Source organism: Protopterus annectens, chromosome 4.part0, assembly GCF_019279795.1.
Source record: "Protopterus annectens isolate FY-2018-M chromosome 4.part0, PAN1.0, whole genome shotgun sequence".
In the NCBI taxonomy this organism is placed as follows: Eukaryota; Metazoa; Chordata; order Ceratodontiformes; family Protopteridae; genus Protopterus; species Protopterus annectens.
Window position 1 is genome coordinate 945103693 of NC_056733.1, and position 14013 is coordinate 945117705.

Sequence of the window (14013 nt, forward strand, 5' to 3'; positions counted from 1 at the left end):
TGATTTTCACATCTGACGGGAAACTGTCTCGGCGTAAAATAGCTTGCAAGGGCAGCTAGCCTAGTACTTCCCTATAGACGTACATGAGAAAATCATTTTACAGTCTAGGCTTAATGTTTAAAAGCCTCTTATTTACTGCCTGCACAATGGCTCCTTTCTTTTACTTTGTGTATTTAATATTTATAATCATCTCACAGTAACATGTACAAACTCACCGAACATGAACTAATACTTACTGCATCACAAACTACACTGATGGCACATATTTAATGTCCCCTGGCCCTACTGTCAAGACCCCACTAACCCTAATGCAAAAAACTTCATTTTACCCCAGCAAACCTAGTCAGAGCAACACCCATCAGAAGGCTAAGCTAAAGGCACTACCTCTTTATTTTGACTGTACGGTGTTTCTACCTTAGTATGACGCCTAACAACAGTCTACTACTACACTACAAATGCGGGTTGGTGCTCACTAATATATAATATTCCGTACAAAATAAATTATAAAGGATAAGAAGTGTTCAATAGCAAACCAAATACAATACAAACAAACCTTATATCTCTAATTATCTTCACTCTGCAACCATCTGCAGTGCGCAGTATCCTCAAATAGAAGAACACGTATCACAGACTGCACACCGTGGCAGGGCTAGCCACTAGATGATGTAAAAATATGGCTCTACATGATTCTGTCGTGTTGACTAATGTCACCAAAAATGGGCATGAGTACTTCTGGGTGATAACTGGGTTAAGGACTCAGCTTACTCTAACCCATTTCTGTCATGTTGACAATGTCACCAAAAATGGGCATGAGTACTTCTGGGTGATAACTGGGTTAAGGACTCAGCTTACTCTAACCCATTTCTGTCGTGTTGACTAATGTCACCAAAAATGGGCATGAGTACTTCTGGGTGATAACTGGGTTAAGGACTCAGCTTACTCTAACCCATTTCTGTCGTGTTGACTAATGTCACCAAAATTGGGCATGAGTACTTCTGGGTGATAACTGGGTTAAGGACTCCGCTTACTCTAACCCATTTATGTCATGTTGACTAATGTCACCAAAAATGGGCATGAGTACTTCTGGGTGATAACTGGGTTAAGGACTCAGCTTACTCTAACCCATGCTAGTGGTACCCCTATTGGTCAGTGTGTGCCTGCCATAAAGTCCAGCAGCCCTGGGTTAATAAGCTACTGGCCGGCCAGCCCAGCTTGGGTTAGCTGGGACAGCTCTGTTGACCGAAAGCTGAATGTAAAACCAATCAATCTACCAATCAAAAATGAAGAATTACTTACACTCAATGTAGCTTCAATGACAAGATGAGGCTTGGAAGTGGATGACATTATGGTGAGGAGGAGGCTGGACACCCTATGCATCCAGGAGATGAGGTGGAAGGGCAGGGCAACAAAGCCACTTTGCTTGGGATCCAGAGTCTACTATCAGGAGAAAGACAGACTAGAAATGGTGTGGGAATTGTGGTGACAGACTTCAGAAGACAGCCTGGGGGGGGGGGGTCATCAGAATTAGTGACAGACTCATGCCAATCAGACTCCAGTGTAATGAAGGACTAGTTTTAATAATCTCAGCCTATGCACCACAGGAGGGCTGTGATAGTGAGGAAGAGAATACATTCAGACAGTAGTTGCTGGATCTACTAGACATAGTAGGACAACAAGAATTGGTGTTGATAATGGGTGACCTAAGTGCACATATCAGGATAGACAGAGCAGGATACTGCTTGGGTCCACACAGGAATAAAGGACATGCCCATTCCAAACTTCTGTCTGGCAAACGGCTTGAGAGTAGCCAATATATACTTCTGACAGACAGATGGCCACAAAATCACATACAGGAGTTGCCAACATGCAACCTAGGTAGACTTCCTCCTAGTAAAGAAAGACCACTAGGGTAGAATCAGAGATTGCAAAGTCATGGCTCATGGCATAAACCATTGGTTCCCACACCCAACTCAAAACACTGGTCAAATTAAGGTCAATAGAGACCAGGCAGTAGACCTAGAAGATGGCTGGAGAGAAAGCACAACAGTTCAAAGAATTGCTCAGGACTCTAGCACCTCAAAAAGTGGAGGAAATAGGTGGAGTTGAAGAAAAATTACAATGCCTCCAAACAGCATGGGTGTGGACTACAGAACAGATATGTGGCCGAGCCACGTATGGAAATAAGGTACGTAAGGAAAGCTGCTGGTGGAATGCAGAAGTCCAGGAAGTCATCAAAAGAAAGAAGGAGTGCAGGAAAAAGCGGGAGATAAAGACAGACCAGGCTAGCAAGGAATACTGGCTGGCTAGCAAAGAGGCTAAAAAGAACAAGGCATCAGAGGCACTTTACCAGCTTTTGGAAAGTGATTCAGTAAATGTCATAAAGAAACTCTCATCAGGTTGCAAGGCAAAGAAAGAAAGATAAAGACTATACTGAAAACACCCTCCATAAGGAATGTACTGTCCCAGACACAGCCTACAATGAGAGAAGAGGAGGAGCTGTACTGTCCCAGGCACAGCCTACAATGAGAGAAGAGGAGGAGCTGTACTGTCCCAGGCACAGCCTACAATGAGAGAAGAGGAGGAGCTGTACTGTCCCAGACACAGCCTACAATGACACAGCCTACAGTGAGAGAAGAGGAGGAGCTGTACTGTCCCAGACACAGCCTACAGTGAGAGAAGAGGAGGAGCTGTACTGTCCCAGACACAGCCTACAGTGAGAGAAGAGGAGCTGTACTGTCCCAGACACAGCCTACAGTGAGAGAAGAGGAGCTGTACTGTCCCAGACACAGCCTACAGTGAGAGAAGAGGAGCTGTACTGTCCCAGACACACCTACAGTGAGAGAAGAGGAGGAGCTGTACTGTCCCAGACACAGCCTACAGTGAGAGAAGAGGAGGAGCTGTACTGTCCCAGACACAGCCTACAGTGAGAGAAGAGGAGGAGCTGTACTGTCCCAGACACAGCCTACAGTGAGAGAAGAGGAGGAGCTGTACTGTCCCAGACACAGCCTACAGTGAGAGAAGAGGAGGAGCTGTACTGTCCCAGACACAGCCTACAGTGAGAGAAGAGGAGGAGCTGTACTGTCCCAGACACAGCCTACAGTGAGAGAAGAGGAGGAGCTGTACTGTCCCAGACACAGCCTACAGTGAGAGAAGAGGAGGAGCTGTACTGTCCCAGACACAGCCTACAGTGAGAGAAGAGGAGGAGCTGTACTGTCCCAGACACAGCCTACAATGAGAGAAGAGGAGGAGCTGTACTGTCCCAGACACAGCCTACAATGAGAGAAGAGGAGGAGCTGTACTGTCCCAGACACAGCCTACAATGAGAGAAGAGGAGGAGCTGTACTGTCCCAATCACAGCCTACAATGAGAGAAGAGGAGGAGCTGTACTGTCCCAGACACAGCCTACAATGAGAGAAGAGGAGGAGCTGTACTGTCCCAGACACAGCCTACAATGAGAGAAGAGGAGGAGCTGTACTGTCCCAGACACAGCCTACAATGAGAGAAGAGGAGGAGCCACCACAGAAGAAAGAACAGTACTAAAGATAATGAAGTCAGGGGAAAGCAGCAAGCTCAAATGAGGTCAAAGCATATATGATAAAGTTGTTGGGTGTGATAGGTAAGAAATAGCTGCTGAGGGTACACACTGCAGTGTGGAGAGAGAGGTATATACCAGATGACTGGAGAACAAGCATACTAGTGCCAGTGTACAACAAAGGGACATTCACAACTGTGGGCAGTGCAGAGGCATCAAACTCCTATCACACTGCATGAAAGTTCTGGATAGGATGACTGATACATGGATACGCAGAGTAGTTGAAAGTTAGATTTGAGATGAGCAGTTCAGATTCAGATCAGGATAAAGCACAACTAACCTGATCTCTGCAGTGAGACAGATAATTGAGAAAAAGCTAGAGATGAGGAGAGAGTCCAACTGGGCATTTGTAGACTTGGAGAAAGTATATGACAAAGTCCCATGAAAGGTGATTTGGTCAGTCCTGCATTGATATGAAGTCCCAGAAACATTGGTAGAATTAGCACAAGCGAGGTACAAGAAGCCAATGACTCAAGTGCAAATAGTGTTCTGTGTCACAGAGGGGTTCCCAGTGGGAGTGGGTGTACATCAGGGTTCAGCTCTGAGCTGACTGCTATTCATACTGGTGATGGACTACATTAGCAAACAGGTCAGAGGGGACAGATCAACAAAGTTGCTGTATGCAGATAATGTAGCATTACAGTCAGACTCTGAGCAAGAAATTCGGCAAAGTACAGATGAGAAAATTTTAATGGCAGCAAAGGGGAAAATCAAAAGAAGCTAAGACCTGAGATAGAAGGGAAATGAATGGAACAGGTTAACAGCTTCAAGTATCTAGAAGGGATGGCTGAGGAGAAGGGAAGTCTGAGTGAAGAGGTCAGAGGGACTGTAGCCAACTGGCACAGAGTGCCAGGTGTAGTGTACGACAGAAGAATGCCAAAGAAGCTGAAAAGTAAGGTGTACAAAACAGTGGTGTGACCAGCACTGCTGTATGCTGCAGAAACCTATACAGTAAAGGCAAAGCAGTTGAGGAATCTAGACATGATGGAGATGCAGTGCCTGAGATGGTTGGTAGGATGCACACTGTGGGACAGCAAAGAAACAAGGACATAAGAGCAGAAGCGAAAGGAGCTACAACTCCAGAAAAAAGTCAGAAAACACATTATGGTGGTTTGGGCAAGTGCAGAACAGCAGAAGACAATCTAGTGAAGATGATTTGGGACAAGAATGTAAGAGGAAACAAGGGCGTCCCACAAAGAGGTGGACGGATTGTGTTAAGAAGACCTGTGACATTCAGGTGTGTGTGTCTAAGAAGGTATGACAGTGGCACTGATCAGTGAGACAGATGGGCACAACATCTTGACCCCACAGAGGAAATGGGAAAAAAGAGTGTTGATGATGATCGAGATGATGACGATAACTAAATAAAAAAAGAGAGCTGCTGATGATCGGGATGACGATAACTAAATAAAAAAGAGAGTTGATGATAGAGATAACTAAATAAAAAAAGAGAGTTGATGATCGAGACAATGACGATAACTAAATAAAGAGAGTTGATGATGATCGAGATGATGACGATAACTAAATAAAAAAGAGAGTTGATGATAACTAAATAAAAAATAGTTGATGATCGAGATGATGACAGCTAAACAAGAGAGTTGATGATCGAGATGATGACGATGACAACTAAATAAAAAAAGAGTTGATGATGATCAAGAGGATGACGATGATAACTAAAGAAAGGAGGGGAGATTATTCAGCTCAGAGAGCATGTGCAAACTCAAAAAACAAATTTAGTGTTATAATCATGACTACTAGATACCACAACACAGCAGAAAAAGGGGCTTCAATATAGTTCACGAAGAATTGGATTCAGGACCTTCAATCCTGCATCAATAAGTGACCTCAAAGAGCAACTATGAAAATAAATGCCCCCAAGAAAAAGTGTTAATCCATGGGACTAGGCATACTGTCACAAAAAAGTCATATGTAGTGGTTCAAATTCTAAAAATAAGACCGGCATGGGATGACTTTTAAGATGACAAAGTTCTAAATGTCAAAGTTATTCATTGGCTCCAAATGTCTGAGGTCGGACAGTTACTGTAAAGAGAATGCAGTTGTAAAGGACAAAAAAGTTCTTTAAAGTTCATTAAGTCATCTGTTAATGTGAAGGTCAGAAATTAAAGAAATATAAGATTTCATTAAGAAAACTAAATGTTATTAGAAACAAATTTGTAAACTGTGATGAATCTTGCATTATCAGGGTTACATATAATTATATAATATTTTAAAAGGGGTTGCTCATCAAAATGAAGTACACACTGTGACAGCCTAAGGATGTTTGGCAGATAACCTATTGCCGTACTCTTAAATTTACAACAATATTCTCTTTATCCAAAGATCAAACCAATGCAACTGTTCTGATAAAAAAAAATAAGGTGCCATTAAATATATAGAGAGTGAATATGCATAATAAAATTATTTAAAAAGGTGTAAAAACAAACAAAGTACCAAAAACATGACCATTAGTGCAGCAAACCGCAACTATGTGAATCACTAACCTCTGGAGGAGAGCGAGTCTCAGATGGTTGAGAAGATGATGATGTCCAATTTACCACGTTCAAGTTTTCTCTCTGTTTTTTGTGATACAAGTCTTTAAGTGAAGGTTGCGGCCACACCCCATCAGACTTCACCTTGAAAGTAAAAATAATGAAAAATAAATACATACCTGCAAAACTTATTAGGTAAATATTAATAGTATTCAATGATAATGTTAATGTTTACCATGGATGGCTGTATATAGTCAAAATAGTTGTTATTTAGTATATATTCAATGTTTTGAAATATTTTCCTTGTTAATGTCTAATAGAAAAATAAAAAAAAAATTTGAAAAAAATAAATACATACAAATGTATACATATGCATGCAAATGCACACATAAATAAATAAATGTGCATTAACATGGAAAAGAGGTAGACCAATGAAGAAGCACAGCACCGGTGCACAAGTTTGTACTTGACTAGAATCAAAGCCCTGCACATCCGATTCACAAAGTGCAGGTTGTTGTATTTTTGTTCTTTTTAATATCATATACATGTTCGTATATTCGAGACCTTAAAGCCCGTTCAGTCTTACCTATATAAAACGAGCGACATTAAAAAGAATAAAAATACAAGTGCCCTGGCAAAGCATATTTTAGTTTACCCTGAACACGCCTTCAAATTTGTCATTTTCGAAAAAGTGGACACTGGGAAACAGGGGGGGGGGGGCTTGGCAAGTGCGGCTAGAAATAAGGGAATCGCACTGGCAGCTCTTTTTCGATGCTTTTAAACCCGCAAGACTTAATGATAACTGTAATATAGCTAGTTTGTTGAGAATGAAAGCCTTTGAAAGATGACTGTAGTGTAGTGGATATTACATCTGTCTTACGTACATAAGGTACTGAGTCCAGTTCCCAGTGGAGGGATATGGATTTTCTGTGCTTTTGATATTTGTTTTTTTTTTTGTTTGTTTACGTTTTACAGTGTATCTTTGTATAATACTTGCAACACCTTCTTTAACATATTACGATGGGGTAGGAAATGAATGAATTTATAAATATGGCTGTTTCTAATTTTCATTTATAGTTTATTAATACTGACACATTGTATATAGGTGTCCATTTAATTTTTAAATATTTTATTTATAAATAATTTGTTGCATAATTATTTTTTTAAGTAATTAAAAGATAATTTTATGTTTGTTAGACTTTAGAACCTAAAGATATAATATGTAATGTTTTTGAACATTGTCTGTTTAAATCTGGAGAAGAGGAAAAGCCCAGTTGTGTTTACTTACCATAAATGTAGATGTTCGAGTGCATTCACTGATTCACTGTTGTAGTATACATAAAGTACAGCTGTGTACACTTACCATAAATGTAGATGTTCGAGTGTATTCACTGTTGTAGTATACATAAAGTACAACTGTGTACACTTACCATAAATGTAGATGTTCAAGTGCATTCACTGTTGTAGTATACATAAAGTACAGTCATGTACACTTACCATAAATGTAGATGTTCGAGTGCATTCACTGCTGTAGTATACATAAAGTACAGTCATGTACACGTACCATAAATGTAGATGTTCGAGTGCATTCACTGTTGTAGTATACATAAAGTACAGTCATGTACACTTACCATAAATGTAGATGTTCGAGTGCATTCACTGCTGTAGTATACATAAAGTACAGTCATGTACACGTACCATAAATGTAGATGTTCGAGTGCATTCACTGTTGTAGTAAACAAAGTACAGCTGTGTACACTTACCATAAATGTAGATGTTCGAGTGCATTCACTGCTGTAGTATACATAAAGTACAGTCATGTACACGTACCATAAATGTAGATGTTCGAGTGCATTCACTGTTGTAGTAAACAAAGTACAGCTGTGTACACTTACCATAAATGTAGATGTTCAAGTGCATTCACTGTTGTAGTATACATAAAGTACAGTCATGTACACTTACCATAAATGTAGATGTTCGAGTGCATTCACTGCTGTAGTATACATAAAGTACAGTCATGTACACGTACCATAAATGTAGATGTTCGAGTGCATTCACTGTTGTAGTAAACAAAGTACAGTTGTGTACACTTACCATAAATGTAGATGTTCGAGTGCATTCACTGTTGTAGTATACATAAAGTACAGTGTACACTTACCATAAATGTAGACGTATGAGTGTATTCACTGTTGTAGTATACATAAAGTACAGTCGTGTACACTTACCATAAATGTAGATGTTCGAGTGCATTCACTGTTGTAGTATACATAAAGTACAGTTGTGTACACTTACCATAAATGTAGATGTTCGAGTGCATTCACTGTTGTAGTATACATAAAGTACAGCTGTGTACACTTACCATAAATGTAGATGTTCGAGTGCATTCACTGTTGTAGTATACATAAAGTACAGTTGTGTACAATTACCATAAATGTAGACGTATGAGTGTATTCACTGTTGTAGTATACATAAAGTACAGTTGTGTACACTTACCATAAATGTAGATGTTCGAGTGCATTCACTGTTGTAGTATACATAAAGTACAGCTGTGTACACTTACCATAAATGTAGATGTTCGAGTGCATTCACTGTTGTAGTATACATAAAGTACAGTCATGTACACTTACCATAAATGTAGATGTTCGAGTGCATTCACTGCTGTAGTATACATAAAGTACAGTCATGTACACGTACCATAAATGTAGATGTTCGAGTGCATTCACTGTTGTAGTAAACAAAGTACAGTTGTGTACACTTACCATAAATGTAGATGTTCGAGTGCATTCACTGTTGTAGTATACATAAAGTACAGTGTACACTTACCATAAATGTAGACGTATGAGTGTATTCACTGTTGTAGTATACATAAAGTACAGTCGTGTACACTTACCATAAATGTAGATGTTCGAGTGCATTCACTGTTGTAGTATACATAAAGTACAGTTGTGTACACTTACCATAAATGTAGATGTTCGAGTGCATTCACTGTTGTAGTATACATAAAGTACAGCTGTGTACACTTACCATAAATGTAGATGTTCGAGTGCATTCACTGTTGTAGTATACATAAAGTACAGTTGTGTACAATTACCATAAATGTAGACGTATGAGTGTATTCACTGTTGTAGTATACATAAAGTACAGTTGTGTACACTTACCATAAATGTAGATGTTCGAGTGCATTCACTGTTGTAGTATACATAAAGTACAGCTGTGTACACTTACCATAAATGTAGATGTTTGAGTGCATTCACTGTTGTAGTATACATAAAGTACAGTCATGTACACTTACCATAAATGTAGATGTTCGAGTGCATTCACTGCTGTAGTATACATAAAGTACAGTCATGTACACGTACCATAAATGTAGATGTTCGAGTGCATTCACTGTTGTAGTAAACAAAGTACAGCTGTGTACACTTACCATAAATGTAGATGTTCGAGTGCATTCACTGCTGTAGTATACATAAAGTACAGTCATGTACACGTACCATAAATGTAGATGTTCGAGTGCATTCACTGTTGTAGTATACATAAAGTACAGTCATGTACACTTACCATAAATGTAGATGTTCGAGTGCATTCACTGCTGTAGTATACATAAAGTACAGTCATGTACACGTACCATAAATGTAGATGTTCGAGTGCATTCACTGTTGTAGTAAACAAAGTACAGTTGTGTACAATTACCATAAATGTAGACGTACGAGTGTATTCACTGTTGTAGTATACATAAAGTACAGCTGTGTACACGTACCATAAATGTAGATGTTCGAGTGCATTCACTGTTGTAGTATACATAAAGTACAGTTGTGTACACTTACCATAAATGTAGATGTTCGAGGGTATTCACTGTTGCAGTCATCACATTTGGGTTATCTGCTTGCAGTAGCCCTCAGTCAGCCTGATTATCAAAGTCTTGGGTCCTGTGTCGGTTGCTGTCTCATCTTCCGTGATGTCAGGTAGTCGGGGGTATAAAGCATGCAGCCAATGCCATTACATCAGTTTTTTTTGCCCCAGATGTCAGGTGCCCCCCTTAATGGGAAGCAAATATATATATATATATATATATATATATATATACATACACACACACATATATGTATATATGTATACACACACAAGGTTATACCTCCAACAAAAAAGCAAATACACCAAAAAGCTTTTAAGTATAGTAAAAGAGAATAGAGGTATAGCCAAAAGAAGTCAGGGGGCTGGAGGGAGGGTAACCAGGACTGCAACAGTGAATACCCTCGAACATCTACATTTATGGTAAGTGTACACAGCTGTACTATGTTCTTCATGTTTCACTGTTGCAGTAATCACATTTGGGTAGATTCCCAAAGCTAAGGATGGGAGGAGGAATTTAGATACCATTAGGACCAGCTATAAGGCCCTGCAGGACTGCAGTGGCAAAGCCAGCTCTGGATTTAGAGAAAATTGGCAAATGGTAATGCTTGGTGAAAGTATGTACAGAACTCCAGGTCGCAGCTTCTAGGATGTCACTGGAAGGGACACCTCTGAGAAAGGCTGTAAAGGTAGATGCAGCCCTGGTTGAATGGGGTCTAATCCCCTACAGAACTCCAGGTCGCAGCTTCTAGGATGTCACTGGAAGGGACACCTCTGAGAAAGGCTGTAAAGGTAGATGCAGCCCTGGTTGAATGGGGTCTAATCCCCTGTGGGATAGGTTTTCCATGGTGCTTACAGCAGAAATGAATGCAATGGCCTATCCATTTAGAAATGGTTTGCTTTGAAATAGCCTTCCCCACCGCCCCTGCAGCAAATGCCACCAGCAGTTGTTCAGGTTTTCCTCTGAGGTTTAGTCCTGTCCAAGTAAAACCTAAGTTGCCTGTGCACATCTAAGGAGTGCAGTATCCATTCCCCTTTGTTCTGTGGATTAGAAAAGAAGGCTGGCAAATGAATGGACTGATTAAGAGCCACACTGGATACCACCTTGGGCATGAAAGAGGGACTGGTCCGGAGGGACACCATGTCCGCATGAAAGATGATGAAAGGCTCCACTGCCATAAGGGCCTGTAATTCAGATACCCTTCTTGCTGAAGTGGTTGCTAAAAGGAAAACTGTTTCCAAGAAAGGAATTTTAACTCTGCAGTTGCAGCTGGCTCAAAAGGAGGAAGAGTGAGTTTTTCCAATACACAATTAAGATCCAAGGCTGGAGTTGGGGCTCTCCTGGGTGGTTTTAAGTTTTTGGCCCTCTGAGGAACTGCTTGAGCAATGGGTGAGAAAAGAGGGGTGGTTCTGTGTTGTAATGAGCTGAAATGGCTGAGGTGTGAATTTTGATGGAGGAAAAGGAAAGGCCCTTGTGAAGCATCTCAGTTAAGCATTGAAGAATCTGAGGTAAGGTGGGCGCTGCAGTGGCCATCGCTTGAGTTTGGTTCCAGGCACAGAATCTTTTCCATTTTTCAGCATAAGATTTTCTAGTAATAGGCCTCCTTGCTTCCAAAATGACATCCAACACTTGTTTAGTGAGGGATGGTAACGGAGAGATTACGTAATTAGCCAGGCTGCCAGGTTCAGGGTTTGAAGCTGGGGGTGCAAAATCTGGATCTTCTGCTGAGACAGCAGGGTAGGGGACTGAGGTAGGTGCCATGGGGCCAGCTGTGACACACTGCGCAAGAGGGGGGGTACCAGTGCTGGCGTGGCCAGTCTGGTGCAATCAGTATCATCCTTGGTTTGTCCTGTTTGATCTTTAGTTGTACTTTGGAGAGGAGAGGCAGAGGGAGAAAGGCATAAACTGAAAGATTTTTCCAGCTGAAGGACACAACATCAACTTTCCAAGCTTGTTTGTGGGGAGTACTTGTGGAGAATTTATCCAACTGGTAGTTCTGGGGGGAGGCAAACAGGTGTGGGTCCATGAGATTTCTGCTTAGTTCGTCTGCCAGTGTATTTAGTTTTCCTGGCAGGAATTGACCCTGTAGATGCACTTAGCAGCTCAAGGCTGTGTTCCACAGAGTCATGGCTAGTCTGCAGAGGGGGGTAAGAATGGGTACCCCCCCTGCTTGTTTATGTACCACATAAAAGTGGTGTTGTCCATCTTTACCATTAATTGCCCTGTAAGAATGTGGTCCTTGAAGGCTGTCAGAGCATTCTGAACAGCTAGCATCTCTTTCCGGTTGATCTGCAAATGCATTTGGTTTGGGCTCCATTTGCCCTGAATGCACTTCCCTGCCAGGTGAGCCCCCCCCATGATGCGTCTGTAGTTAGGGTTTGGGTGGCAGGGGGTAGAGTGAATGACAGTCCCTTGTTTTGGTGACATGTCTCTGCCCACCAAAGAAACTCCTGTCGTAGGCAGGGAATGAGAGGAATCAATGTTTCCAAACTGTGACAATGTTGACTCCATAAACTTTTTAAGTACCACTGAAGTTTCCTCATATGCAGTCTCGCATATGGAATTAGTAGAATGCAGGATGCCATGAACCCCAAAGCCTGCAGAATTTGTCTTGCAGATAACTGGGTTTTCATTGCCATTTGTTTGAAGTATGTTGTCAGTTGCCTTTGTTTGTCTGGCGTGAGGTAAGCCATCTGGGCAGTTGTATTCAAGCTTGCACCCAGGAATGTAATTATTTGAGAGGGTACCAGTTGGGATTTCTTTTCATTTATTGTGTACCCTAGGCATGTTAGAAGCCTTTTTACAAATGCCAGATGCTGAAGAAGAGCGTCCTTGTCCTCTGCTTGAATGAGACAGTCGTCCAGATAAGGACACATTTGTATGCTTCTTTGTCTGCAGAATGCAATTACTGGTGCCAGGCACTTTGTAAAGACCCTGGGCGCAGTAGATAAACCAAAGGGCAGTGCAGAGAATTGGTAATGCAAAAAACCTGCCTTGAAGCGGAGGTATCTTCTGCATGATTCCCTTATTGGGATATGCAGGTATGCCTCTTTTAAGTCTAGAGTTACTAACCGAGCATTTCTGCCTAGCATCGGCAGTAGCTGTTGTAAAGTCAGCATTTTGAATTTTGGAATGTCCAGGAACGTGTTCAGAATTGAGAAGTCCAGTATTGGATGCCATGAATTGTCTTTTCTGGCTACCAGGAAAAGTCTTTAATAAAAGCCTTGTCCTTTTTCCTTTTCTGGTACCGGTTGAATAGTCCCCATATCCATTAGGGACATGACTTGTTTCTGGGCCTCCACCCACTGGTTTTGTGGCAGATCCGGCCATCCGTTTGGAATTGGAAAAAGTATGGAAATGAAATCTGTACCCCTGGGATACTACATTTAATACCCAATTGTGTTGGGTAATTAACTGCCAATTTTGAGCATGAAGTGTTAGTTTTCCCCCCAAGGGGGCTGCCAAAAGATAAGTGCTTGGTGATAGTAGAGGAAAGTCATTGAGACTGCTTACTGTAGGGTTGTGCTTTGTTTCCTTTAGACTTAGAGGTGGAGGCACCCATTGCTTTGACCTGTAAGAACCCTGTGATTGGTATCTGGAGCCTTTTGAGCACATGGATTTGCCCCGAGTGGCTCTGTTGGACACAGGAAAGGACCAATTTTTAGTAGGCCAGTGTCTACTGGAACCTGGGTGACTGCACTTGCAGGAAATCTTTTACAGTTTGCATAGATTTAGCTTTGTCTTCCATTTTCTTTAAAACCTCTTCTGCCTTATTACCAAACAGTGTATCATGCTGCAAAGGGGCATCCAACAATTTAGCTTTAACATGATCAGACAGATTTTGCTCCTTGAGCCAGGCATGCCTTCTAATCACAGATCCAGTAACAGCGGCCCTACAAGAGGCCTCCAAGGAATCAAAACCACATTGCAAAGTATGCTTTCCAACCTGTTCTGCTGAATGCAATAATTTCTGTTTCAGTAAGCCCATAACATGCTGTTGATATTTAAGCATATGAAACTGGCAATTTAAAGCCCTGATTGCCAAGATTGCAGACATATAAACCTTCTTACCCAATCTATCC

The 14013-nt window shown here is 41.3% G+C and overlaps 1 protein-coding gene across 4 annotated transcripts in view; it reads right to left on the bottom strand.

Moving 5' to 3' along the window:
• MPHOSPH9 (M-phase phosphoprotein 9) overlaps positions 1-14013 on the bottom strand; it is a 2191511-nt gene that overhangs the window by 1245810 nt on the left and 931688 nt on the right. For all 4 annotated transcript variants that reach the window (XM_044068924.1, XM_044068922.1, XM_044068923.1 and 1 more), the window contains one exon: positions 6094-6225. In XM_044068924.1, the coding sequence (XP_043924859.1) occupies positions 6094-6225 (132 nt within the window). The remainder of the gene's footprint in view (positions 1-6093; positions 6226-14013) is intronic.